The 26,874-nt window shown below is 34.7% G+C and overlaps 1 protein-coding gene across 2 annotated transcripts in view; it reads left to right on the forward strand.

Moving 5' to 3' along the window:
* The first annotated feature begins 1,775 nt into the window (after window positions 1-1,775).
* Window positions 1,776-26,874, forward strand: part of LOC109097569 (ephrin type-A receptor 5-like) — a 77,021-nt gene continuing 51,922 nt past the window's right edge. The window contains exons 1-3 of one of the 2 annotated variants that reach the window (XM_042732157.1): window positions 1,776-2,120; window positions 5,849-5,913; window positions 15,530-16,193. In XM_042732157.1, coding sequence (XP_042588091.1) covers window positions 2,030-2,120; window positions 5,849-5,913; window positions 15,530-16,193 — 820 coding nt within the window. In that variant the 5' untranslated portion in view covers window positions 1,776-2,029. The remainder of the gene's footprint in view (window positions 2,121-5,848; window positions 5,914-15,529; window positions 16,194-26,874) is intronic. The other variant, XM_042732158.1, reaches the window with a different exon arrangement.

Here is a 26,874-nt window from a genome sequence, read left to right on the forward strand (position 1 = left end):
ATGATAGATAGATAGATAGATAGATAGATAGATAGATAGATAGATAGATAGATAATGTTGGTTGGTTGATATATATATTTTGATATGATAGATAGATATATAGATAGATAGATAGATTATGTTATGATAGATAGATAGATAGATAGATAGATTGTGCTATGATAGATAGATAGATTATGTTATGATAGATAGATAGATAGATAGATAGATAGATAGATAGATAGATCGATAGATAGATAGATTGTGCTATGATAGATAGATATATAGATAGATAGATAGATAGATTATGTTATGATAGATAGATAGATAGATAGATAGATTGTGCTATGATAGATAGATAGATAGATTATGTTATGATAGATAGATAGATAGATAGATAGATAGATAGATAGATAGATAGATAGATAGATAGATAGATTGTGCTATGATAGATAGATAGATTATGTTATGATAGATAGATAGATAGATAGATAGATAGATAGATAGATAGATAGATAGATAGATAGATAGATAGATAGATAGATAGATAGATAGATAGATCCTGTTTAGATAGATAGATAGATAGATAGATAGATATATAGATAGATCCTGTTTAGATAGATAGATTGATTGATAGATTAGCTAACTAACTAACTGATAGATAGATGATAGGTAGACAGACAGATAGATAGATAGACTAGCTAACTAACTAACTGATAGTTGGTTGTTATGTGGTAGGTAGGTTGGTTATGTTATGATAGATAGATAGATAGATAGATAGATAGATTAGATTGTGCGATAGATAGATAGATAGATAGATAGATAGATAGATAGATTGTGTTATGATCGATAGATAGATAGATAGATAGATAGATAGATAGATAGATAGATAGATAGATTGTGTTATGATCGATAGATAGATAGATAGATAGATAGATTATGTTATGATAGATAGATAGATAGATAGATAGATAGATAGATAGATGATAGATAGATTGTGCTATGATAGATAGATAGATAGATAGATAGATAGATAGATAGATAGATAGATAGATAGATAGATAGATAGATTGTGTTTGATAGATAGATAGATAGATAGATAGATAGATTGTGTTTGATAGATAGATAGATAGATAGATAGATAGATAGATAGATAGATAGATAGATAGATAGTTTTATGATCGATAGATAGATAGATAGATAGATAGATAGATAGATAGATAGATAGATAGGTAGATAGATAGATATATTGTGTTATGATAGATAGATAGATAGATAGATAGATAGATAGATAGATAGATAGATAGATTAGTAGATAGATTCTGTTATGGTAAGATAGATAGATAGACAGACTAGATAGATAGATAGATAGATAGATAGATAGGTAGATAGATAGATATATTGTGTTATGATAGATAGATAGATAGATAGATAGATAGATAGATAGATAGATAGATAGGTCGTGTTTTGGTGTATTATGTGATTGAAATTAGTTGGAATTTATAGATTTATAATGCAATAAGTTTATTTATACGACAACATTTAGGTACAGGATATACAAGTGTTACTGAGTCTATCATCTTTATCTCAATACATTTTACACGGGATTATAGCATATTATGTAGCTTACAGGCTTAATAGAAAGTGTTGTTCGCATTGGGGAAATTGCAGCATAATATCAATCCAACTCAATCAATATAATATACGACTGACACAACGTGCGCATAGCTGTCATTTTTAGCATGATTCGTCTGACTTACACCTTCATTAGTCTGGATGAGTCTGGAGTCATGAGCAGTCGTTGATGTCTATTGGAGAGCTGTAATCGTTTACTCCTCCTTCTCCTCATGCTGTCGGCTGTGTGGGTGTCTGACAGCTCCGTAAGTCTCAGACCGGAGCGCTTCAACACTCGCCGCTCTCCGCTCAAATGTGCTTTTATTCCTGCGTACCTACGTTCCGCGCTCCTCATGTCCTCCGTAACTCTCTCAGGGTCGTCTCAGTGCTGATGTGAGTCCGGTACTTTCATTCATTTGGCACATTTCTTCAGTCGATGAGTATGCGTTCACGGTGGAGTTACATCGCCTGGATCTGCGTCTTCGGTCTCGGCGCGTTCAGGACTTTCTGCATTCCCGATAATGAAGGTAAGACGCGGGATCTGGGAACGGTGCTGTTTGAAGGGATTGATGGTTGACAGTCACTGGGTTCCGCCTGGAAATGAAGGTTAGGCAAAGAACGCTCTTCAGATCAAGAACCGTTTTTTTTTTGGCTCCATTTGATTCTTATGGTTGTTTGGAGACTACAACAAAAGTGCTTAATGTTAAATTAAAGATTCATTTGATCTTAAAGTGTCTGAGTTCGCTACATTATCACGATACAGTGTTTTTAAAATGACCAGAAAATAATTTTAAGAAGTTGTTAGTTTGTTAGTATAAATTGGATTTAGTCTGTGATGGTTTTTGATTTTTTGTTTTTCCATTGTTTTTCATAGACACGCAGAATTTACCCCATATATATGAGAACAAATACAGAACATTAGAGAAGTATCAATGCATCAAAAACCCATCAGATCTTATCCAGAACGTTTTATAGGTCTATAGGTGGTAGCCTGTATTTTGTGGAATATGACGTGGATGGTTCTCCATCAGAAATGTTCTCCACACAACATGAATTCATCATATGTGAAGCATTACGCAATATATTATCCACAAAGCCAACAATGATTTCACACCAGACTGTTTAATGGAGCAGAAGTTCCTGTGAAGATCAGCGATTACAGTTCACCAAACTCCCAGCCAGGTTGTTTCTAAACATCTCAATTCACTATTGCACATTCATTGAAAACATGAATTCATAAAGTCTGTTGTGAATCGCTTCATTGCCTTTGAACGTTCACTGGGTCCCTTTAAATATTTGATGATCTGTATTGTTCAGTAAGAACATCCATTCACAATCACAGCTTAGATGTGTAAAATGAAAGCACTATTCAGTGAAGCTCAACCATCAAGATTAACAAGAGTCAGTTCAATGGTCTGTTAAAGACCTGTTGTAGCATGATCTTTCAAGACACAGATATTAAACGATAGATTAAATGTAATGCCTATATAATACAATTTCTCAGTGCACACAAACAAAGATATATATGACAAAGATTTATTAGGGTTTTAATTAAGTTTTTTATTTAAAATGTTTGATTTTCAATGGCAAAAATATCTGTTGCATTGGACCACAATGGCACTTTTGGTAAAAATATGATGTTTTTTTTTTTTTTTTTTTTTTTTTTTTGTGAGAGCTGATGTGTACACGTGGGATGCTGCATTTGCATGAAAGGCGTAAAGACAAAGGAAACACAGACACGGCTTCATCAAAGTTCCCTAAATTTGCTTTGTAGTGGTCAGAGAACAGCAGGCACCGACTACAAATCATATTTCATATTTTACAGCTTTATTTCCCAGGACACAAAACTGTATTCCTGTGAAACCCTTTCAAGTTACTGGATGTTTTAACTAGCGTACATAAAAAAAAAAAAAAAAAAAGATTTCACCCGGTGATACCATGGGAAATGTCAACAAATTATCTGCGAGTAAAATTGATGTGTTCCAATTTATCACTCGAGCTGAAGTGTGCAGACTATAGAATATGTAAATATTCTAATGAGCAGAAGTCAGCATATGGATAGTGCAGTGACAAGTGTGGGGATGAGTTGATTGATTGTACGCTGATGATGGCACAATAAAAATGAGAGCAGGATGGGGGAGGGCGCTCGGGTGCCTACACAGACTGGCACAATGGCCCAGCAGACGCACAAGGACAACGGCCACTCCAAAACCACAATAGCGGCAATAGTCTGCTAGAATTTCAACAAACCTGTCGATTCGGAGAGCTGCGACCTGCTGTGAACTGTAATCTGTAATGCACTTTCAAATGAACGTTAACAATATTTGCAGTTACAGTACGACTGGACTGTTTAACCTTGAGTATTCAAAAGCAGAAAGGCAACACATCAGAATATTTACGTTAAATATTCTGAAACATACTAATCTTCCATACACTTTTTCTTCAATGTTTTTCTTTTTTTTAGTTTTAAAATGTATTTTTCCTCTCCTGAAGTTAGATTTCCACATATTTCCACCTCTTTCGACATTTGTATTTGCCTAAGGATGGACATAACCTCTCTTTTATCTAGTTCAGAACTGTATTTCTTCCTGCTAATTAGATTTATGCAATTCTCCCCAGGATATTTTTTTTTTTTTCAGTTTAAGTAGGACAATGCACATGAATGTCTGTCATTCAAAGGAAACACATTTAGACCTTATTTAAATAGGACACAAGTGGATTAAATGTAAATGTGTTTTAGTGTTCTCACAAATCATTATCAAATTTGAGGTTACATAATATTTAAGATCAATAACCATTATTCGCATTCAGCTGTTGGTCTTGTTTATTAGGGCATGAAGTGCAAAAATTATCCTAAATATGTACTTTCAATTTCAGCAGTTTTGAAAAACAAATCTTCATCATTTACATTTTCCTTTTTAGCTCCATTATGACATTTGTGTTGGTGTCTTAGTCATTAGCATGTTGTTTTGATTCCCAAAATGATATTGCTATTGTGAGTCATCTCACACATGCTAAACAGTCTCGCCACATAACCTTTGATCAACACAAGGTCAAATTAAAATGCAGCCTTGATTGGACTGTGAATGTAAAGGTCATCTAATTAGCTGTGGTGGTACTCATTCGTAAAAGGTTCCAGCAGATAAAAAAGAACCTGTGACCTACTCTGGGTATCAAATACTGGCACAATAATCTAGAAAGGCTGGCTTGTTTAATAGACATCTCACATAGAATGTGCACTCAATTTAACCAAGGGCAAAAATTATACTACAGATATTATTTCATGTTCTTTTATGTTTTCTATAGGGTATTTTCAAATGATTGTCCGCAATGTTCTGAAACATTTTGATCAATATCGCAACAAGCCCATGTGATCTCATTTGTTTTTGCAGACATTCAGATGTGAAGTGTCTAGATACATACTATTTTCTGTCTGGGATTGGTTTTCAAGGGCAATTTTTCCCCTAAATCATAAGACTTTTATTTTATTTTATTTTATTTTATTTTATTTTATTTTATTTTATTTTATTTTAATGACATTTTTGACCCAGGACCTAATTAAATTTGGACCTGTTACAATATAACATTATTAGCATCATCTAAAACATTTTACAGACATGCATCTTTTCTTTAAGGGTCATAGATTATTGCATTCATGTAATTCATATAGTCATTTTATTTTACTTTGAATGAAACAGATTAAATATGTTTAATAAAAAAATCAATTTAAAATCTATTTGCAATATATTAATATGTGTTTTACTTATAAATGTCTATAAAACAAGTAGACTGATACTATATTGTTATTAAGGGATAAAAAAAAAACTATATATATATATATATATATATATATATATATATATATATATATATATATATATATATATATAAAACTATATGATTATGTGATTGAAGAATGTGTGTACAGTGTATGTACAGTTTGCGCTTCAATTTAAGATGTCATTGTTACAATGTAATTACATTGTAACTACTATGTTATATTAGTTAATAACATGTACTTACTAAACAGTTAGAGTTTGGTTTAGGGATAGTTGTAGTAATTATGTATTACTACAGTAAGTGCATGTAACAACAAGTGCTACCAAAATCTATAAAAATGAACATGATCTGAGAATGACGATTGTTGTAATAAAGAATATATAATGTGATCTGTGATCTGCATATAAATGCTCTTTATATATTGCTTTTACATCTCCAGTTCATTGATTTGTCCCCGTTTCTCGTTCTCCCGCAGTGAACTTGCTGGACTCTCGCTCTGTCATTGGTGACCTGGGGTGGGTTGCCTACCCAAAGAATGGGGTGAGTTCCACACATCTTCCTGTCTTTCAACACTTTGAGTTAAGAGCCGACTTAGGAGAACATCTCAAGGTCTCCGATTCCCTCAACGGCAGAAAAGACAGTTTCAAAGTGAAAAATAATAGAACATGGAGAGCGCAGCACAGAGAGAAAGGGACTATGAGAGGTCAGAGACAAACAGAGAAGAAGGGAAAGCCCTTTTTTTGTTCTAAAGGAGGCACAAAGACCCACTAAACCTGCTGTTCTAATTTCTTTGTGACACTTAGAGTGTGATTCATTTCTGTTGAGCCAGCCGATTGGTAAACCCACTGAACAATATGTTGAATTTTAACGACAGATGGCCAACTTTATATAAATATCTGTTTTTGGATTCCCGATTTCCTTTGAGAATGCCAAAGTGAAGAAAGCTGAAGCTACATGAAATGGTTTGTCAGCAGAAAAGGTACATGTGTTGAGTACCTCGGTTGTTTTTGACAGGCTGACAAGAATAAGCAGCTACAAACTCGAACAAAACATGAAAATAAATATCCCAGTATTGCCTCAGGTCTGTCAGTATCACAATGTTTTTATAACCCCCTCTCCCCACCACCCCAAAAAGCAACACCATCATTTTAACTTCTTATCACGACATCACCTAGTTTGCTGTTACAAGAATAGTGCACTGACTACGGCTGTGCAATATTGACAAAAACTTATTTTTCAATGTTTATTGGGATTTTTTCAATAATTAAACAATATTGTGCTGAGTTTGTTTTTGTGCTGGTACCATGACTGGTCTATATGGAAGACCATTTTCACCACTGTAAGAAAAAAAAAAAAAAAAAAAAACTCATTGTTTGACTTTTCTCAGAATTGTGAGATATGAACTCGCAATTGCTAGCAGTTCAGAATCGCATGAAATAAAGTCACAATTGCAAGCTATGGAGTCAAAATTGGGAGATATAGAGCGAGTTATAAAGTCTAATTCTGAGGGACAAAAAGTCTGTTTTCTTACAATTTTGAGTTTATATCTCACATTTCTGACTTTATAACACACAATTGTGAGTTACAAAGTCAAAATTGTGAGATAAAAACTCAGAATTCTGAGAAAAAATTGTGAGATAAAAACTCAGAATCTGACTATATTTTTCAGACTTGTGACTTTATTTTGCAGAACTACAAGTTTAAATCTCGTAATTGTGACTTTTTTGTTGTCATTACAAAACAAGTCAGAATTTGGAGGAAAAAAAAATTGAATTGTTAGATAAAAAGTCGCAAATACCTTTTTTATTTATTTATTTTCATTTTTGTTCTGTGTCGGAAATGGCCATAGGTTTAGGCCTGTCATGGACAAATACATAAATACACCGGTAGGTGGCGGCAAGTCCCTGTCTTAATGAGTGATTTATTTGATCATTCATTCAAGCAATTAGTTCAAAAACAGATTTATTCACAATTGAAATATCACTATGTGTTGCTCTGAGACATGCAAATGTTCTGCTCTGGCTTTCTTTGGAACTATTTTCATCAGCAAAACAGAGAAAAAAAAATTATATATGATTCATATATATATTATATATATATATATATATATATATATATATATATATATATATATATATATATATATATATATATATATATATATAATATGATATAATTGCAGATGGTAACTATTGCACACCCTTATCACTGACCTAGCTCTCACTTCTAGTTTTGGATTTTGACATTTCTCCATTCTCAATATCAGCTTGCTCATCCCAGCTGCTTTTTAAAGGGCTTTATTGTTATCTAGCGTGGCCTGCATCCAGTGTTGACAGTGTGCAGTTATAACTTAATTCAGTTTCCTGTTGTGATGGTAAAAAGAGTGCTTGCATTGTGCTTACCTGCACCTGCCATCCAATGCAACAATACGGGCCGACAATAGATGCCAAAGTCTCCAGACGCGCTGGATAACACCTGTTAAAGGAGATGATTATTCCACCTCTCAGATGGAAATACAAACATCCTTGTGTGATATCCTGTATATGACGTGGAATCTGGAGAACGATAAATCAATGTCAGATATGGCAGAGGGCTTTTCACATCCTCCTCAATGGCTATTTAGATTAAATGATTTTTGCTCTATTATTAGATGTTCAAATTACTCAAGGGTGACATGCACCGTCTGAGATTATGTCAGCAAGCATGGGATATTAACTAGTATTGCTATTATGCATTATGTGTCGGAAGTTTGATCAAACAGTTGATTTTAAGGGCTGAGTGAATTGGTCGAGCTGTTAATATGTTGATTTTTCATTGATTTTTCAAGTCATTCATTCATCCGTTCATTTTCACAATCAACATTTTCACTTAAAATGACAGTTCACCCAAAAATAGTTTCTCCTATCATTTACTCACCCTCTTGTTGATCCAATTCTGCATGAATTTCTTTCTTCTGTGAGACATAAGAGAACATATTTTATAGAATGTGTGCAGCCAAACAGTTGTTGGCCCCCATTGACTTCCATAATATGGACAAAATGCTATGGAACTCAATAGGGACCAGCGATTGTTTGGCTACAAACAAATCTCTTCTTATAGATCATTCTGGGATTGCCTTCTCCGCAAGTGTTTAAGAAGATATAGGTGCATAAAAGTGTTCCATAAAATGCTGTCTACGTAGGCAGCTCACTAGATTTTGTAACAGAGCTGTTAAATAACAACAGTTTAAATTCTTGTTTGCATGATTTATGTCAGTAACGCAATTGGGTCAAATGCTTGTTTTTGAAGACTCAAAGGCTTTTGGATCTACAATCAGCAATCTGTACTGGCAGGTACATCACAAAACGCCAGCGATTATCTTTTCTCCCCGGTTTGTTTGTTTTCAACCCTGGCTTCATGCTGCTTTAACCGCTGTCAGAGCGACCCAGCTTTGCCAAGTCAACGAAGCGGTTTACAGGAGCTCAGCTAAATCCGGGCTTTGTGCAGGCCTAGGGCACCTCTGGCTCACACCGCTGTCTCTTACCGAAGGGGAAAAATGCATTGACGTGATGCTCAACAGAGGAGCCACTCCACCCTCCCTGAAAAGTCACATTCACATGTCCCACCACACTCTCACGCAACGACATTCAGCCAGAAACATAGCAGGGAGCCGTTTTCAACTCAGCCTGTCAGTCATGTTTGGCTCCGCCCCCTGTGGACTCTGGACGGCAATGAGAGGGATGGCTGGGTGATGGTGATTGGTGGGTAATGACTGGTTATTTTTTGAAAGGCAGTGGGTCATACTTGCTCGTTCTCTGTGGTGCAGGGCCAGTGATAAGCCGAGGAGGAAGTGCTCTGGGAGCTAGTAAATGCATGCTTATAGCACACGCTAACTCACACTGGGAGAATTGAGGGTTTTAGGGGCAGAAAACATTGGTAAATAAGTGTGCCGGTACAGAGGAGGGAAGGATTTAGACAGAGGGAATGAGAAAATGGAGAGGGTCTCAGTAGGGGACGGTAGGAAAGAGAGTTTGAATGATGATGGTTCACAGAAATTTGTATGCCTGACAAGTGAACGAGCAAAGAGAAAGAGAAATTATATGGTTATTTTTTATATGGTTTGTTAGACTATTTCTGACACATAATAGTATATACTGTATATGGACACCACTGACTGCTGTTGTTAAAGGGATAATCCACCCAAATATGAAAATTATGCCATTAGTTGCACATAAGACATTTGTTCATCTTCTGGTATTTTAAAAAACAAGCTAATGAGTTTTTTTATTATTTTTTTTGGTGCATGGCAAGTAAGCGCATTTGAATCTCCATTTATCATACTTGGTGTGCTCTTTGTTGATAAGTGTGTATACAGTATGTGAATAAAATATTACATTAAATCTCTTTATCAAACTATAGAAAGTGATTATGTCTCTTCAGAAGATTTGGATTAAATCATTAGATTTATATAGATAGATTATATATATTATATATATCTATATAATTTATATAGATAATATATATATATATATATATATTCTTTTTAAATGTCAAAGTTTTGGTTACCTAGACTTTCAATGTTGGGAAAGAAATCTCTCTGGTTTTTAATAACAATATCTCCATTTGTGTTTTGAAGATGAAGCAAAGTCTTATTTATTTGGCATAAAATGTGGGTAAAATATGTCATAATTTTAATTTTCTGGACGAAGTATCCCTTTAAATTTAACACGCAAAAATGAAATGCCAACTTCACTTTCATGTCAGTCCAGACTTTTTTCATGAAACACAAGTAGACTGTTAATGGCAACAATTTCCATACAATAAAACATACATTGACCAGACAACTTTAAAACATAGATTAAATATTGAGTTTATTTTTTTTCTTCTTCTTTTTTTTTAGTTAAATGCACCATCTGGTTTTAAGCTATCTTAAAGTCAAACCTGGTCTGTTAACCTCCACTTGATTGACCAGCACTAATTGGATTTGTTCCCTCACACAAGAACTGGACCAGTGTCAGACCAAGGTTTAAACTTCTCATTCAATTTTTTTTTTTTTTTTTTTTTTTAAGGTAGAACTCCAGTAAACAAATTATCCACCTTATTTTTATTGTAAGAGCAGACATAAACATTTTTCACCTTTAATATGCAGGACTTCCGTTTCATTCAAGTGTTTAGTTATTTCACCTGGTTGAAGACAGTATAGTAAATTGTATTCCTTGATATTGTAAAATGCTATTTTTCATCATATTATTTTAATGTATTATCATATTCATAAACACACTGGTTTATTGCACAAGTACTTTACCGTTTACTCTACCCTTCATAGAAAAGGTATACCCATAATGCATTACAACAGTCTATATTAAAACAAGCCCAAGATGGTGTATAATGTAATTTCATTCAGTATTGAAACATATTGTTAAAAAAAAAAAAAAAAATTAATTTAGTTAATTAACTTTATTGTTGTTTTTTATATTTGGATTTGTTTGTTTTGATTTTTTTTTTTTAATTACTGTTAGCTTAGCAACATGCTAACTCAAACACTGTTGAAAACAATGAGTTGAGTCTCCATGCAAGGTTTGCTATTTGTATATTCCAAATCGGTCACAAGGAATTAATTTTCAGATTCATGCCGTATGTAACAAACAATGGGTTATGGATCATCAGATTTTTAATAAATGGTCTACATTAGCATGCACTAGCATAGCCACTAGCATACCAAATATACCAGGCTGATGTCCAGGTGTGCCATTTCAGTCTTTGGCTTGATATGATTCATGTTATCACTACACAGATGTGACACCCATCCTCGTGCAATATCCCTTCTCAATGTGGTGTTTGTAATGAAAGCCTTTTTGAATTATCTATTCATCTTCATCCATGTGTCAGAAATGTTGTTGTCCCAGAGTGCCTGGTGTTAGTAATGTATTTTCATGTGAGAGGTTGAAATGAATATCCAAACGCCCTTGGATATCTGCATGATCCAAATTCGCACAGGCCCATTTTTATTTCAAATGGCGGCTTTCCGTAAATTGCAGCTTTGCCAATGCAATTTACCAGATCGTGGCCACATTGACTCATATTGGAGAAATCTGTGACACACACTTTTCTGCATCATTCTGCTCCTGATGCATCACCACGGGGCCCTTCGCTATGTATGATCACCTCGAGTAAAATTCATATGGTAATATGGACGTTGGGCTGATTGGAATGAAATTAAAATGTGCCGTGAATGTCCTTTGATTGTTGAACGTGAGGTAGAGAAAAGGAAGAGCGGTAATGGTACAGGGAAATGGATTTATGGTTCAGTTTTTCAAATGAGATGTGCTTAAGCTGTGACTTTGAAACTCATGTTGGAATTTTATGAAAGCTACAAAAGAGTGCACAGGTATATAAATAATTTCATGACAATATTATATGTTAGTGGGCACAATGAATAAATTAAGCAATCCATAGGTTTCTTAGTTGCAGAATGACTTTAAACCCATTTCAGAGAATTTATACTTGACTAAAGGTTGAATGGTTCATAAAACCAATTAATTATTGAATGTGCTATGCTCTGCATAGTACAGATACTGATTTCTTAGTTAAAATCTTGTTAATATTTACCAGTAAATGACAAATATTCAGTGTGCTCTATGTACTGAATATTTTAACAAATGGAGTAAATTATGAACTATAAATGCTTATGAAAATGAAGTGCTTAGCTGCATTGAATGTGCACTTGCAGTGTACTGTACTTATATTAAGTATGGGGATATTTGATGAATTTATAAATAAATTAATAAATAAGGTCACTTACAGTAAGTGTACTTCAAATATATACTTTCATGACCATTTCTTCACTTTGTACTGATGTCAAATTAAAACTAACATTAAAAAGTAATAACATATTAAAGCACATGTAAATCACTTGATTATAATTTTAACTTTAGTGTTATATGATATAATGCAATTTAATGTTAATATATTTTAAAATTTACTAAATTGCAACTTCATCTTTACAAATGTGCAATTACAAACATATTTCAATTAATGACACATGGGCTTCGATAGAAATAACATTAAAGCATATTTTAGTTTACCATAAATGCCTGTCAGTACATCCAACAGTCCATCTTAACTATATTTCAACAGACAATAGAAGTAATTATGAAATTTCATATTAATTGTACTTACGTCCTACTTAAGAGCCTCAAAAAAGCACTCTAAATTTCATTCAACTTCAACTGGATTTAATATAAATTTGAACTGTAATACATTCTTAATTAATTGCAAATAACATGCAAAATGTTACATTCAGTTTGCATTGTGTATTCTCATAAAGTATATTATTTCCATAATTAAAACTCTTTTTAAAAGTATACTAAAATGTACATATTTTTCAACTATGACTGAGCCACATGCAATAACAAGGACCCTTTTTTTGATGTATTTTGTTGTACATTTTGAAGGATTTATGCCATTTCCATATTAACTAAAATTACTGCCTATGTAGCATTTGTACACCTTCCAACAGAAAATCCTTGCTCGCACTAGATTTGAGCATACAAAATTTCTTCAGACGCTGGAACGGTCATGATATAACGTCACACTTTGCAGTTTCTCTTTTAAAAAATAAACACATTAACAGATAATAATAAATCCAAAATGTACAAGCATACATTCTCCTCCACTTTCCTGCAGCAATGCAGTTTAACATTTATGTTCTTTTAATTATACTACGAGGTCACGCTGTGATGTATTGATCTTTTATTGGTCACAGAGTTTCAAATGATATGAATTCACAGGTCAAAGTTCACCAGTCTTGAACTTTAGAGCTTAGCAAGATGTGAAACAATTTGCATGAATTTGCATTTCTGCTCTCCTGCATTCGCATGCATATGAATGAAAATCATTGGAATGTGCAGGCCTGCAGGGTGATTACACCTTAAGTCATGCTAAGTATAGGCAATGCATTTTCAGTGTGTAAACTGCAAGACTCAGACTGTTAGCACATACTGAATGACTCCCCACGGTCCAGACTTCAGTTCTTCTACTGTCCACACAGCTCACAATCGCTCACATTCAGAGCGCGTCAGGCAGAGGTAATATGAGGCCTCGGGAGGGTCTCTCTGGTCATTGACTATGCGTTTGAAGAGTGCTGAAGGGCCCATGGGGTGCATTCTGAGGTCTTGCTTTGTTAACTGCCATGTTACAAGCCTCCTGACTGCGTAGATTATAACTGGCAGATTGTTTTTCCAATCATTCTGCCACCTCATGTATTGTTATTGAGCATCTATGTGGACAGCTGGGCATAAATGCATACTTTTGTTTTTTGTTGGATTTGTGGTTTGTTTTGTGGGTTGTCGTACCATTATGTTAAAGTACACATGCAGAATATTCCCCAACATGCTTATAGGGTTTAATGGAATTTTACTGACAGAATTTTTATAGTTGTGTGTGTGTGTGTGTGTGTGTGTGTTTCCTCTACCAAGACTTTCTACTATTAGCATGTCTTATATGTATAGATTTTATTGTTTTACACTTGTCTCAGAGTAAGACTTTTCCTGAAAAAAAGCATTTTCAAACATAAGTTTCTTATGCTCACCCATGCAGCCTGCAGTTATTTGATAAAATTATAAACATTTTATTAGAAAATTACAATTATTTGACACTTTTTTCCCCCTAAATTAGTCTACTGTGTTTGTGAAGAGCATGCATGGGATGAATGAAACATGTTATGTGTGAGAAAAACTTCATGTGATGTGTGATGTAGACAATCAAGGTAAACAGAACTTGTGAATAAAATAGGACATTTTAAATTCCAATAAAGGTGTAATTTTTACAAAAGATGTGAAAATTAATTTCATTTGATGGATTTAATATATATAAAATGCTAGTTTTAAAAATGATCTTTAACATAACATTTGTTTGCACAAATGTCACATCTTATATATTAAAAATAAAAATAAAATAAAATAAAAATAATAATAATAATAATAATAATAAAACATAATTCATAATTCACCTTTCTCATCCTTCAGATAAATTGAGTTAACTAATGAGGATATAAAAGTGAGTTTTCAGGATTAGTCCACAGCACCAAAAGATCTCGTAGTTGAAGAAACACCCAGTTCCACTAATATTGCATCAGCCACTGAATATATTTTAATATATTATTCCCAGACTGTACTTGACCCAAATGACATGTCCATGAAGTCCACTAGACCGCAGGGTATAGCATTTGTCATTTCATGATTCAGATGGGCGAGCGCACCCTTAGCGGGCATAATAAAAATGTGCCCTCAATGCACCCCTCTTCCAAGCACGCACTGTCTGACAGTCATTACTTTACCTAAATGTGGACCTATATTTGGGACGGGGCCACTGTCCACTTCTATGGTGGTTCCAAACCCTGGTCCTGCATGGATTACTCCCAGCAGTAGATATTTTGAATGTCATTTTTATCTAGTCTCAGCCACAGACATCACACCCACGTACTGTTGGTTGAATGTCTGATGCATACGGCACACAAAATAGGAAACTCTGTGTGTGTAGCGTCCTTTACCATTCTGCCTGGATGCCATGATGCCAAACCCCCTTATGGAAGAAGAAAACCATTGTGTTTACAATGGTGACATTGAGCGCTTATCAGGATCAACTCAGTCTGAAGGTCTGGCTACGCGAAACTACTCTTATCTGACACACCCATTTCAGGTATCGGGGTACAATTACATAAATGTGATTGTACTAAAAATGGAAACGTTTTTCAGTTTTTAAAGTTTTGTGTGTAGACGATACTGTTATATTCATGCCAGGCCAGTAGGTGGCAATCTTACTTTGTAAAATAAATCCACGCTTCTGTGCACAAACCTATAGCATGAACACATAATACTCATGCGCATGACGTCACAGTTTTCACAAATTCATGCGCATGACGTCACAGTTTTCACAAATTCTGAATTGTCACTCTGGGTTGTTTCGATAAGTGTATAGTGCAAATGCAGATATCGGACACAGGTCACTTTTTAAACACAAAAAAAAAAAAAAAATGGATATAATCAACAAATCAGAATTGGGCATCAAGAACTGCAGTGTGAATGCGGCCTTGAACTGTCCTCTCAAACAAAACCCCCAAAAATGAATGAAAAATGAACTATCTTTTAATCTGCTTTTTCTCTCCTTGTTTTTTTAGTGGGAAGAAATTGGAGAGGTGGACGAGAACTACGCGCCCATCCACACGTACCAGGTGTGTAAAGTGATGGAGCACAACCAGAACAACTGGTTGCAGACGGACCTCATATTAAACCAAGGTGCCCAGAGAGTGTTCGTGGAGCTAAAGTTCACTCTACGGGACTGCAACAGTCTCCCCGGAGGTCTGGGCACGTGCAAAGAGACTTTCAATGTCTACTATTACGAAACCAACGACGAGGAGAGGAGAAATATTCGGGAAAGCCAATACACCAAGATCGACACCATCGCGGCCGATGAGAGCTTCACGGAGCTTGATCTCGGAGACAGAGTCTTGAAGCTGAACACGGAAGTTCGGGATCTGGGTCCGTTGACCAAGAAAGGCTTCTACTTGGCTTTCCAAGACCTGGGCGCATGTATCGCGCTCGTGTCCGTCCGTGTCTTCTACAAAAAGTGTCCTTTTGTTGTCAGGAATTTGGCCCTCTTCCCGGATACTATAACTGGGCCAGATTCCTCCCAGCTTCTGGAGGTGTCAGGGACCTGTGTCAACAACTCGGTGGCTGATGAACTTCCCAGAATGCATTGCAGCGCGGAGGGGGAGTGGCTGGTGCCCATTGGGAGGTGCATGTGCCAGGCGGGCCATGAGGAAGTTAATGGCTCCTGTCAAGGTTGGTGAACATCTTCATTATTATGCAAATGTGAACGTTGCCGATGCCGCATGTGTGTGACGTATCCTCTTGAACTGCATCTCTGAATGTCACACACGCTGATGAGAACCTGACCTCTTTGTGTGGCGTGGGCAGACTGTGACGTTCATTTCACAATCTAGTAATTTTACGGTTTGCATTTCTCATGTATTATGGCAGACAGAGTTTATATTTGAGATGTTTATAATGGTTGTGTGCATATTTAAGCTACTTAGAGCACTCGGCAGGTTTTTAAGATACTTTCTCAAGATGGTTAGATGGAATTACGTGACTCAGTGCTGAGAGGCGGCGTTAATCATGGAGGAAATGGTAGTGTAACAGCTGTCAGAAAGTGTAAGAATGACAGGCAGATTAAACAATACAATGAATCTAACTGGATGGCAGGCCACTTCATGCTGGATGCTGCAGAGTTTATTGTTTTAAATAACACCATTTACACTGCAACATACTTGCATTCAGAGAGTCTGAAAGTCATGTGAATTGTGTGCAAAAATGTTTATGCCTCACAATGAGGAAATGTTTTCAAGGCTTGGCAGGAAAGTTTTGTTTTAGAGACTGTAGGTGGGCTCAGTTTGTTCTAGGAAACTCCGCCAAATCCATAATGGTTCAGTTTGTATTAGTCTCACAGTAAACATTTCTTTTTATATATAGATTGTTGCCATTCTTTGTGTCTATGCAAAATTGGTCTTAGAAATTAGTCTTGATTTGATTTGATTTGTTAATGCCAAGTGGCTTCAAATAAATAGTTATAAGGTTTTTTATAGCTGTTGTTATTAGTATACATTGTCGATGGGATTTTGAATGGTTGAAGTCAGTATCTTTACAATATCTATTATATGACTTATGTTATGGAAGTATGAGTATGAAAATTCAATAACAACAAGTAAAATGTACATAAAAGTAATGCAACAAACAAAAAAATCCACAATATGTACTCAAAAACCAATCACACAGCTAGCTGACTTAATGATTTGACACTACTAGCCTCTCCATTTCTTTTCTCTTTAGTAGCAGTTGTCTTACATTGTTTAGATGCTGTGCAACCAATGCTCGTGTTGCCCTCAAATCTAGTGATACTCCAAATACTTTATTCTTTTTGTTTAGTTTTTTTCCTCGGAAGCATCAGGTAAAGATGGTAAGACTATTTTGCAGTCTGACTTTGGATTCTGTAGGCACCACAGTCTTTGATCATCGGTTGTATTAAATTTTAGATTTTCATTCCCTATGGACTATGCTTTTGCTTTCTGCACTATCCTTCCTGAAATGCTTTGACATTGGTAGCACATCTTACTTAGTGGTGTCTTTTTTCATCTCAGAAACTGAAAATTCATAGGCCAGTTATTCTTTAGTTTGGTTATCAGCTTTGGATTTATCTTTATTAGTAAATAACTTATATTTCAAAGCTGTTCCTTTAACAGACCTATTATATGACTTTTCAAGATTTGTAATATAATGCACTTTGCATGGATTAAAATACATTGATACGTTTTGTTGTTGTTGTTTGGGGGCGCTTGCATGAGCACTATGAACTGTTGTTATATGGAAAAGAGCAACAAAAGATTCTTCTTGATTTTTAATATTGGCGTACTAATTTTGAATTAGTTTACCTTTTAATCATTAGTTTTAATGTTTTGAATTTGTTTTTGTTTTATTGGTTGTTCTTGTATTAGTTTTTGTGGTTTTGTTTTATCGGTATTCACACCACTGGAGCCCAGAGGATATGATGATGGCTTGGATAGAGGAGACAGGAAGTGATCGAGGGGTCCACGCTCCAGCGGTGGAGGAGGGCAGTGTGTCCTGTGAATGAAACAGTGCCTTCATCCTCCTCCACCTCTCCTCAGATTGCTTCCTTTGTCTGCTGCCAGAGTTGGCGCTTTGCGATAAGGGTTCTTTTTGAGCTCAGTGTGATATTTCTGTGCGAATTAATTTCCATTGAGCTGTCCTGAGGGAATGTCCTGTGCCTCTGCAGTGTAAGCTTTACGGGGAGTTGGTTTGTGGAGTTGGCCAGGTTTCCAAGCAGACCAGGCGACAAAGTGTCGGAAACGCTTTCAGGGCTTTTGTCTGGAGGACGGGCTGCAATTCAGTGGGCAAAATAGTACAATGAGCACTGGAGCTGTGGGTGTGGGTGTGCAGCGCTGTTTCTATTCAAATGTTTCATGCAGACAATTATAAAATGAATGTAAACATGACAGTCACCTGAGATAAAGAGGAAAGGGGCTGTCTGGATGCTCTTTAGGGAGACACTCTGAATGCATTCAGTTTGTCAAATAAATAGGACATTTTATCAGAGTAGAATATAAATAATGCAGATGCTGATGGCTTAGATGAGAGTTTGCACCTCTTGTAATTAGAATAGAATAGATCTTATGAGTTAAACTACGACAACTTGTGCAATTACCCAGCAGGAAAGGCCTTAAGGCTCGTTCACACCAAGAACGCTAACTGTAGTGGTAACTACGTTTGCCATCACATCAACGGACGATCTGAAAACGCTCTGAAAGTGATTCCAGTTATATCGTTCCTCTATGCCATTATCTTTAATGTTGTAGTGTCTGCTACTGTAGTGGTAACTACGTTTGCCATCACATCACTGATTTCCAAACCTAATCGAGGACAAAAAAGGCTGATTGTCTGTTGTCAAAAGTGTAATGATCACTTATTAACTTGAAGTGTTAAATGTGACTGCACCCTTACATTTAAAAAAAAAAAAAAAAAAATTCACAGCTTTGTAGTTGTATTTATTGTTCTAGGCGAGAACATGCCTTTGTGCTCATAGTTGTACAGTGATAATAATACTCATGTGACTATTGTAGAGTCAAGCTTCCTTTTGCCCTTATAAATGTAGGACACATTTGGTCTCACATTGCCAGTTTTTGACTTTTATTTATTTTTATAAATGATATTTAGAGGTTAATGTTAAAGAGAAAAAAAGATAACCAAAATTATAGACTGGCATAAAAAAAATGGAATCATATGAAGAATCTATAGTTACAGAAAACATACTTATGAAGTTGAGTATTGGGCCAATAAGAAGCAAGTAGGTTCCATCATTACCAACATACTGTAAATTCAACTATTTGGTGTTTCCTGAATCCATAGTTCCAACGAATACTTGTAACTGCAGCTCTAAAGCGGTTAGAAGCGGTTTCTTGTGTAATATGACATGTGGACTTTAATAGCAATATACCACAGGGAACCATAGAGTCATGTAAGGAAACATGTGCTAATAAAGCTTAATAACAGAACAATGTTTACAGCAATAATCGGACCAACATTTGATCTTGAGCTGATTCATTAGCAGAAGTTATCACTCCACCACCTGCTTGACATCATTAACAACAGATTTGAACGACAGATGTGCGGCAAAGTTTCTGCATTTTCAGGAAACAGGATAGCTGCTAATTGTTTCTTCAACAATGCATCATACTATAGTCTTTGTATTTTTTTTCTCTCTTATAGACTATGAGTAGTTAATTTCATCTGACTGCAGTGTCTATGCCACCCTTTTCTGATTAATGTCAAAATTTGACTCATCTAGAATAATAGAACACTATGTTTTAACTTAAATCAATATTAATTTAATATAAATATATACCTTGATCTAAAGTGTTTAGATTAAATCCAGAGTCTTGGTGTAATTTAATGTTGCCATGTCCTCTTAAAATCCTCAATGCATGTCAGACAAAAAAAGTTTAATAAAGCAGTGGAGATTAGTCTTATTGGAATGAATCTGCTGTCTCCATGTAGCCATATCACACACGGCTGAACTGAGAATTCATATCATTTGCACCAAAATTAAATGCCAGAGCATGTCTCATACAAATGAACAGCGGTGGACATAACAAACTAATTGGCAACGACTGTCCTGCCAGGCCTGTGGAGGTGTGAGTGAAGTACAGGAGTGTGGATGGGACGGCGTTCGGCTCTCTGTGGGATTGAGTCAGCTCTCCGGGCCGGAAGCTTTCTGAAAGAGCTGGATCTCCACTGATCTCCCTCTATTTTCATTCCTGTCAGCCGTTACTGCTGCAGATGTCAAACTCGATCCGGTCACTCGCTACATACCAAGGGACTGAGCTACTGTGGAAATGCACCAAAGACAAAGATATTTTGGAGAGCACATCATGCTAACAGCATCAGGAGACCAGAACTGGCAGGGTTTCAGTGAAATGTGGAGGGTCTTATTTCTACTGTGTAAGAAAACTGTGTACTGTGTATTTCTACTGTGTAGCAATAAGAAAACATATTACGAAGTTGTTACAGATTTTTAAAGGAATAGCTTACCCCCCAAAAATAAAATAAAATAAAATAAAATAAAATAAAATAAAATAAAATAAAATAAAATAAAATGTACTTATCCACATATTGTATTATTGTTTTGTATAGATTAAAATATTACTTTGTTGGAGGCAATAATAAAATAAAATAAAATAAAAATATATATTTTTTTACCCTTAATAAAATAATTTTCCACTTATTATAGGCCACATTCCCACTGTTTATGACTTATTCATTATGGCAATAAAATAAATATTATTGTGAATTGTATTGTGATTATTATAAAAAAGTTACATAATATTAAATTATATAACATACATACTGTTGTAATAATACTACCTGAGAATTTAATACAATTAATAATATTTTTATAGTACAACTTTAAAATTTAAATGATATTTACTTGCTCACTTCAGTTTCAAACGTTTAACATTAATTTAATTGTTAATAATTTTTTAAAATGTTTAGTTTAACATGCCATGTATATGTTTAATTAAATCACAGTCTTTGTATTTTGATAATCGCAATAAGCCACAATTGTGAATTTGATTATATGTCAATATGTATTAAATATTTTAACTTGAAAGCCATAATCAAAATAAACTGTTCTTGTATGCAATGTGAATGTTCTGTAGTGTGAATATTATTCAAAACGTATTCAGAGAGTATGCGTACAATAATATTTAGTAGACAAAGCCTTTTTTTATCATTTTATTTATCTACTTTTTATCCTTTTTGGAGCTTGACAGCCTTAGGTCATATTATATGTGTATTGTTATTAAATGGTAAAGAGCAGCATGAACATTCTGCTAAACGTCTGTTGTGTTTCATGGAGGAAAGTAAGTGTTTTAAATGGCCTCATGGCAAGAAAATCATAACAGAATTTTCTATTTTGGATGAATTATTCTTCACATTTTTCATATCAGCTGACAATTTCACAATCATTCGTGGCATGTAATACCAGAAGTATAAAAACTGAATTAGTGATTGATTTATTTCAATGCACTGTTCATAAACGGCTTGCTACTTCAGTAGGATGGTAATTTTATAGTGATTGACTACACTTTCTTGTGCCCTCAGTATGAGAATTTAATAGGATTTTTTATGGGCTCATTTGTAAGCCGTTCTACCTGTGATTTCACCCACTGCTGCAGACTGCAGTGCAGAGATGTCGCTCTGAAAGCGGTACGTCGCCTCTTCTTGAGAATCAGGAAATGACAGCTTCATCCAGAAAGTCTTCTCACCCCGTCTGTGGGCCCCGCTGGCGAAAGAAGCCCAGCTTCACACACACAAGTGAAAATGCCACAGCCTGAGCAGTCCACACTCACTGCTGTGCGAGAAACCGCCCGGGTCGTGTTTAATTCAGCATTTCCTCCTGCACACCACCATTCTACAGTTACTACATAGTCTTGTTAGTCGACGCCGAGTTTCACGGTTGCAGGTTTTTCACAGGTCAGATGTGTCTAACATGTCCCTGGTTTTATTCGTATTATTTTTAGATGGCAGTCGTGTGTGGGATTAACGTTTCTGATGTGATTATGTGTGGGTGAACATTGATCTGAGCAGACTGAAGTGTGGTATGTAGGCTGTTCTTGAGCAAACTAGGTCTGCATTGACACTAAATAAATGCAAGGCCTTTGGAGGTTATTTTGGAGTTGCAGTCAAATGCAAATCAAGCACACGTTTTGCCTTATTCAAACACACTGAGAAGCTATCGCTGTTTACATGTTTCAATGTTTCAATTTATTATTATTACTATTATTATTTAGTTAGTTAGTTAGTCATAATATTTGTATACATTTATTTTATTTTATTTTATTTTATTTTATAAGTATATTAACTTACTTTTTGACTCAACCCAGTACCAAAATGTATTTTTATTTTATTTATTTATTTATTTTTTTAACATAATTTTTAAACATTTATATGGCAAATTTTTATGCAATATGCAGAATTATGAACATAAAATTTACAATTTTTAAGTGGTGATTTAGATAATGCATGGAACAAACACAGGGCTAAAAACTGTTTAAGCATTTGCTTCAATATCAAGTGCAAATTAATGCTAATGTCAATCAAAAAAAAAAAAAAAAAAAAAAAAAAATCAAATTAATGGAAAAAATATTTCCTCTTCCCTTTGAAAAGTTGATAAGGATTTCCTCACTCTTCGTAATTATATATTGTAAAATGAGCTGCATGTTATTATTTGGTATTTAGGACAGTTCTCTCTCTCTCTCTCTCTCTCTCTCTCTCTCTCTCTCTCTCTCTCTCTCTCTCTCTTTTTCTGCTGTCCTTGAGCAGAATAGATCAGTGACCTGTTTTTTGAGAATATCTGAATTAGATAAAATGACAGAAATGTTGTAATTATGCATAATTATATCCAATCTTTCTCCCTATTAAATTCCCTTTCAATACCTGCAGCACCTGCACACAATTCCTTTATTCCTTTTACAAGCAGCACGCTACAGTTTCTGAATGCTAATCGTTGCTTTTGAATATGTTTTTGGGGTATTTTATCAAAACGAAGAATGAAAACCTGAACCAAAAGCTGTTAAATCATCAAGATATTGGTGAAGTCAGATGGAATATTTATCAGAAGATGACATATAAACAAACAGCAATGCTAGCATTTGTTTCAGAGGAAATCATTCACCGTGTTTTCCATGCCTTTATCTGCAAACATCTGCTAAACTGGTTTTACTGTCATGAAAATGTGGGAACTTTGACTTAATAATGCATGTTCTTTGCTTAAACAGTCAACTAAACTGCAGGGTAGTGTGATTTCAAACTCCTGTGTTTGAGATTTTCAGAATTTGAAGTTTCTAAACTGCAAGTCTAAGATCAAACGATGTCTTCATGTTATCATATGTCCAGAAAGAAGCTGTCAATTCTGAATGTATGAGTTTAATGGAATGAAACATTAACCCTCAGACTGATTATTTTATGGTCTATAATTAGGTGGATTTTGGCAGGGCTTCATTTGAACCAGTTTGCACCAAAAATGCAGAGAATCTAATTGATTTTTCCCATTTTTGTGCAGTAAATAGTGTAGCATTACATCCAATCTAAGCACTTTTCATATCTCACAATGAATGACAAAACCCAACAATGGCATTTCTGATGCGTTTTCAGGCCTGCATATAGTGGGCATCAGCTAGAGATGACACGCTGTGGGTATTAGCAGACGTCCAACTCGATGTCATTGACATAATGGAATTTAGATAGCAGATTTGCTATGCCATGAATCAGCTTCAGTCCGGCCCGCTATTCAAACACAGCACTGAGGAAAAATACACACGTTTGGCCTCCACAATAGCCGAACACAAAGACCAACACTAGCCGCTGCCAATCACATGTTTGCATATTGTGATTTGAATGTATTGGTTTATAGTGGCGTTTGCTCACAGGACGTTAAACACAGGAAAAGGATGTTTATTGGCGGCGCTCAATAGCCATCTGGGGTACCATTGTTACGCTTTACTTTGCTGTCTTTTTCTGTTTTAAAATGCATTCTTGGAAATGCAAGTTTATGTTTTCTGACTGGTTTTGTTTGACATGTTGATGTTAGCATAGATTTCAGCTAGAGATGGGAATTTAGCAATTCTGGCCAAGTTTTGATGTTATTATTGATTTCAGCTAGTGATGGGATTTTATATGTTCTGGGATAATTTTGGTTTTGTTCAATTTTTAGTTATAAAATGTTTTTATTTATTTATTTATTTTAATAAAAATTTTCTGAATGTTTTCTACATTTTTAAAATGCCTATTTTCCTTTTTTTAATGCTTTATTTTTTTTATTTAATTTATTTTTTATTAGTTTTTATTAGTTAACAAATGTTAAGGGAACGTTATATTTTTTCATTTTACAAAAATAATGAGAACATTAGTTTTGAAAGTTCTCCCAATGTTCTTAAACAAGTAGTAACATTTAAAAAAATGTTAGACAAACATCCAACATTTTAAAATTTTTAGAAGAAAATAATTTTTCAATCAATCATCGTTTGTTTTTTGGATAATTTTTTGAGAACATTATTAAAGACTGGATGACTTTAAACAATCATTCTATTAAAGTTACTGTAAGAGCATTTGTTCATAACTTTGAAAAAAACTTTCCAGAATATTTGGTAAAATTGTGAGAACATTTCCTTTCAAGTCTGATTCTTGTGTATTTTTGACTGCAACAAGCTAGGTTATAATATCCATTCATTCATCAGTTAGTTTTCAGTGGCTGCACCATATTTTGTTATTAAATGTAGCCCAATGAAAAAAAAAAGTATAATATATTAATACAATCAAATGAAAAAGATACTTAAAGGGAACTTTCCTGACTATAATTAACACTTTAAGTACACTTTTAAAAAGTCCACTTCGTTATGTCAAATTGAAGGTTTTATTTTAAAGTAAATTTTAAATTGTTGATACACTTATTTTGACATGTTGACTAATATACTACAGCTAACATGCTTAAATATGTTATTGAATAACATTTTAATTCTACTGTTTTATTCAAAGTTACTATATTCAAATGCAAGGCAAATGCATATTTGCAAATCTATTTAAACACATAACATATGAGTTTGAATAGAAATGCCATTAAATTATATTTTAGTTTACCATGAATGTTTGGCTATACATTCAGCAGTTACATTTTAACCATATTTCAACAGAAACAGACACAATTTTGAAATCAGAGTATAAACATTACTTAAGTCTGAATTTGTATTTAACACAAAAACAATTTAATAGAAACACTGTAAGTTACTAATTCGAATGCTTACATTTCCTGTTATTCAAACAGCAGATGCGGATGACGAGCAAAGAACATTTACATTACCAAGGAACAATCACTGACTTCAGTCTGGCATGAGTTTATGCACTTTAAAAAACACTCCCATTATAATCAGTGAAGCTATCTACACTGTATGATGAATACATCTATAATAATAATAATATCATATAAATGAATAATAATAATAATAAATGATCATCTTGCTATCGTCAGTGGCATCAGCCTCAAGCGATATCTCTGACTGTCGTCGATACAAATACTATTGTCTATCGGCACAATCCCTAAAGTACACTAAAGCAACAGACTATGCTATTCTCCATTCTCAATGTGCCCTTTATTAAATGCATGTCAAATGCTCACTTCCTGTTCTAATTAGCATCAAATCTATTTGTCACTGCATTTATCATCATAATGTTCTCCAACCAATTAGTGTTCATTAACCTGCTCTGCCTCTTATAGCGAGCATCATGGTTTCAATTATTGGACATATCTGCTATCGAAGCTGGCTTTTTGTTTGTTCTCTCTCTCTCTGGTAAATATAAAGGCTTTTTAATCAACATTTCTTGTCTCAGAATGTCTCTCTATTAAAGGCGCACATATTGAGATCCTTGCAACTCGTTAATTGCCAGACCCACCACTGTTTGCTGCATATTAATTACCTATTAGCCTTGTGCGCAGCGCATTATGACTTTGGCTAGACTCCCTCCACAGTGAGCAGTGATCATCCCTGAATCGTCAATGAGACGCCGCAGTCGAGCATGTCCAAATCACATCACATTCAAGTCAAGGCCAAAGTGCACCAGAGTGATTTCCACATTTCATGGCCAGCGTTCTGCTTGAAGGGATTGTGAGATAATATTTAGCGTCTGTCATTGTACGGTGGGTTGTTGTTTGGGTTAGATGTGGTGTGATGTTGTTTTAAATATGCATGCATGCGTAAATTAATAAATAAGTAGATCAATCGATTGATCGATAATCAATCAAACAACAGGGCTGTGACAGTGCCAGATTTTTACCACCGCGGGGGTAATGGGCCAACTACTGCCGGTGGCACGGTGTTGATGCATATATAATTAATATCCAACTACTGCCTATATATATATATATATATATATATATATATATATATATATATATATATATAAAATTTCTATATAGATAGATAGATAGATAGATACTGTAGATAGATAGATAGATACATAGTTTTATAGATAGATAATGTTGATTGATGGTCAATCCTCTATTAACAAATGTGCGTGTTTATTTTAGCACTTCTGACAGTGAATACGCAGCCTGCAAAACACTAAAATAAATATAAAAGAAATAATACAATTAAAAAAGAAAGTAGCCTAAATAAGAAAGTTAAATACACCCTGCCTGCAGGACAGGAGCGGAGCGGCAAAATACTATAGAATTCATTATAATCAACCGGTGATGCTACACTGGATGAAGCACTACACGACATGACAAATCCCTGACAGTAAACTGCATCGTCCTATTTATGGGGTACTGACACAGAGTTCATATGTCCTGGGTAGACACTACACAAACCTGATGCAACGCAGTGTCGCATCCGGC

The sequence above is a fragment of the Cyprinus carpio genome, chromosome B10 (assembly GCF_018340385.1).
Source record: "Cyprinus carpio isolate SPL01 chromosome B10, ASM1834038v1, whole genome shotgun sequence".
NCBI classification, from domain to species: Eukaryota; Metazoa; Chordata; class Actinopteri; order Cypriniformes; family Cyprinidae; genus Cyprinus; species Cyprinus carpio.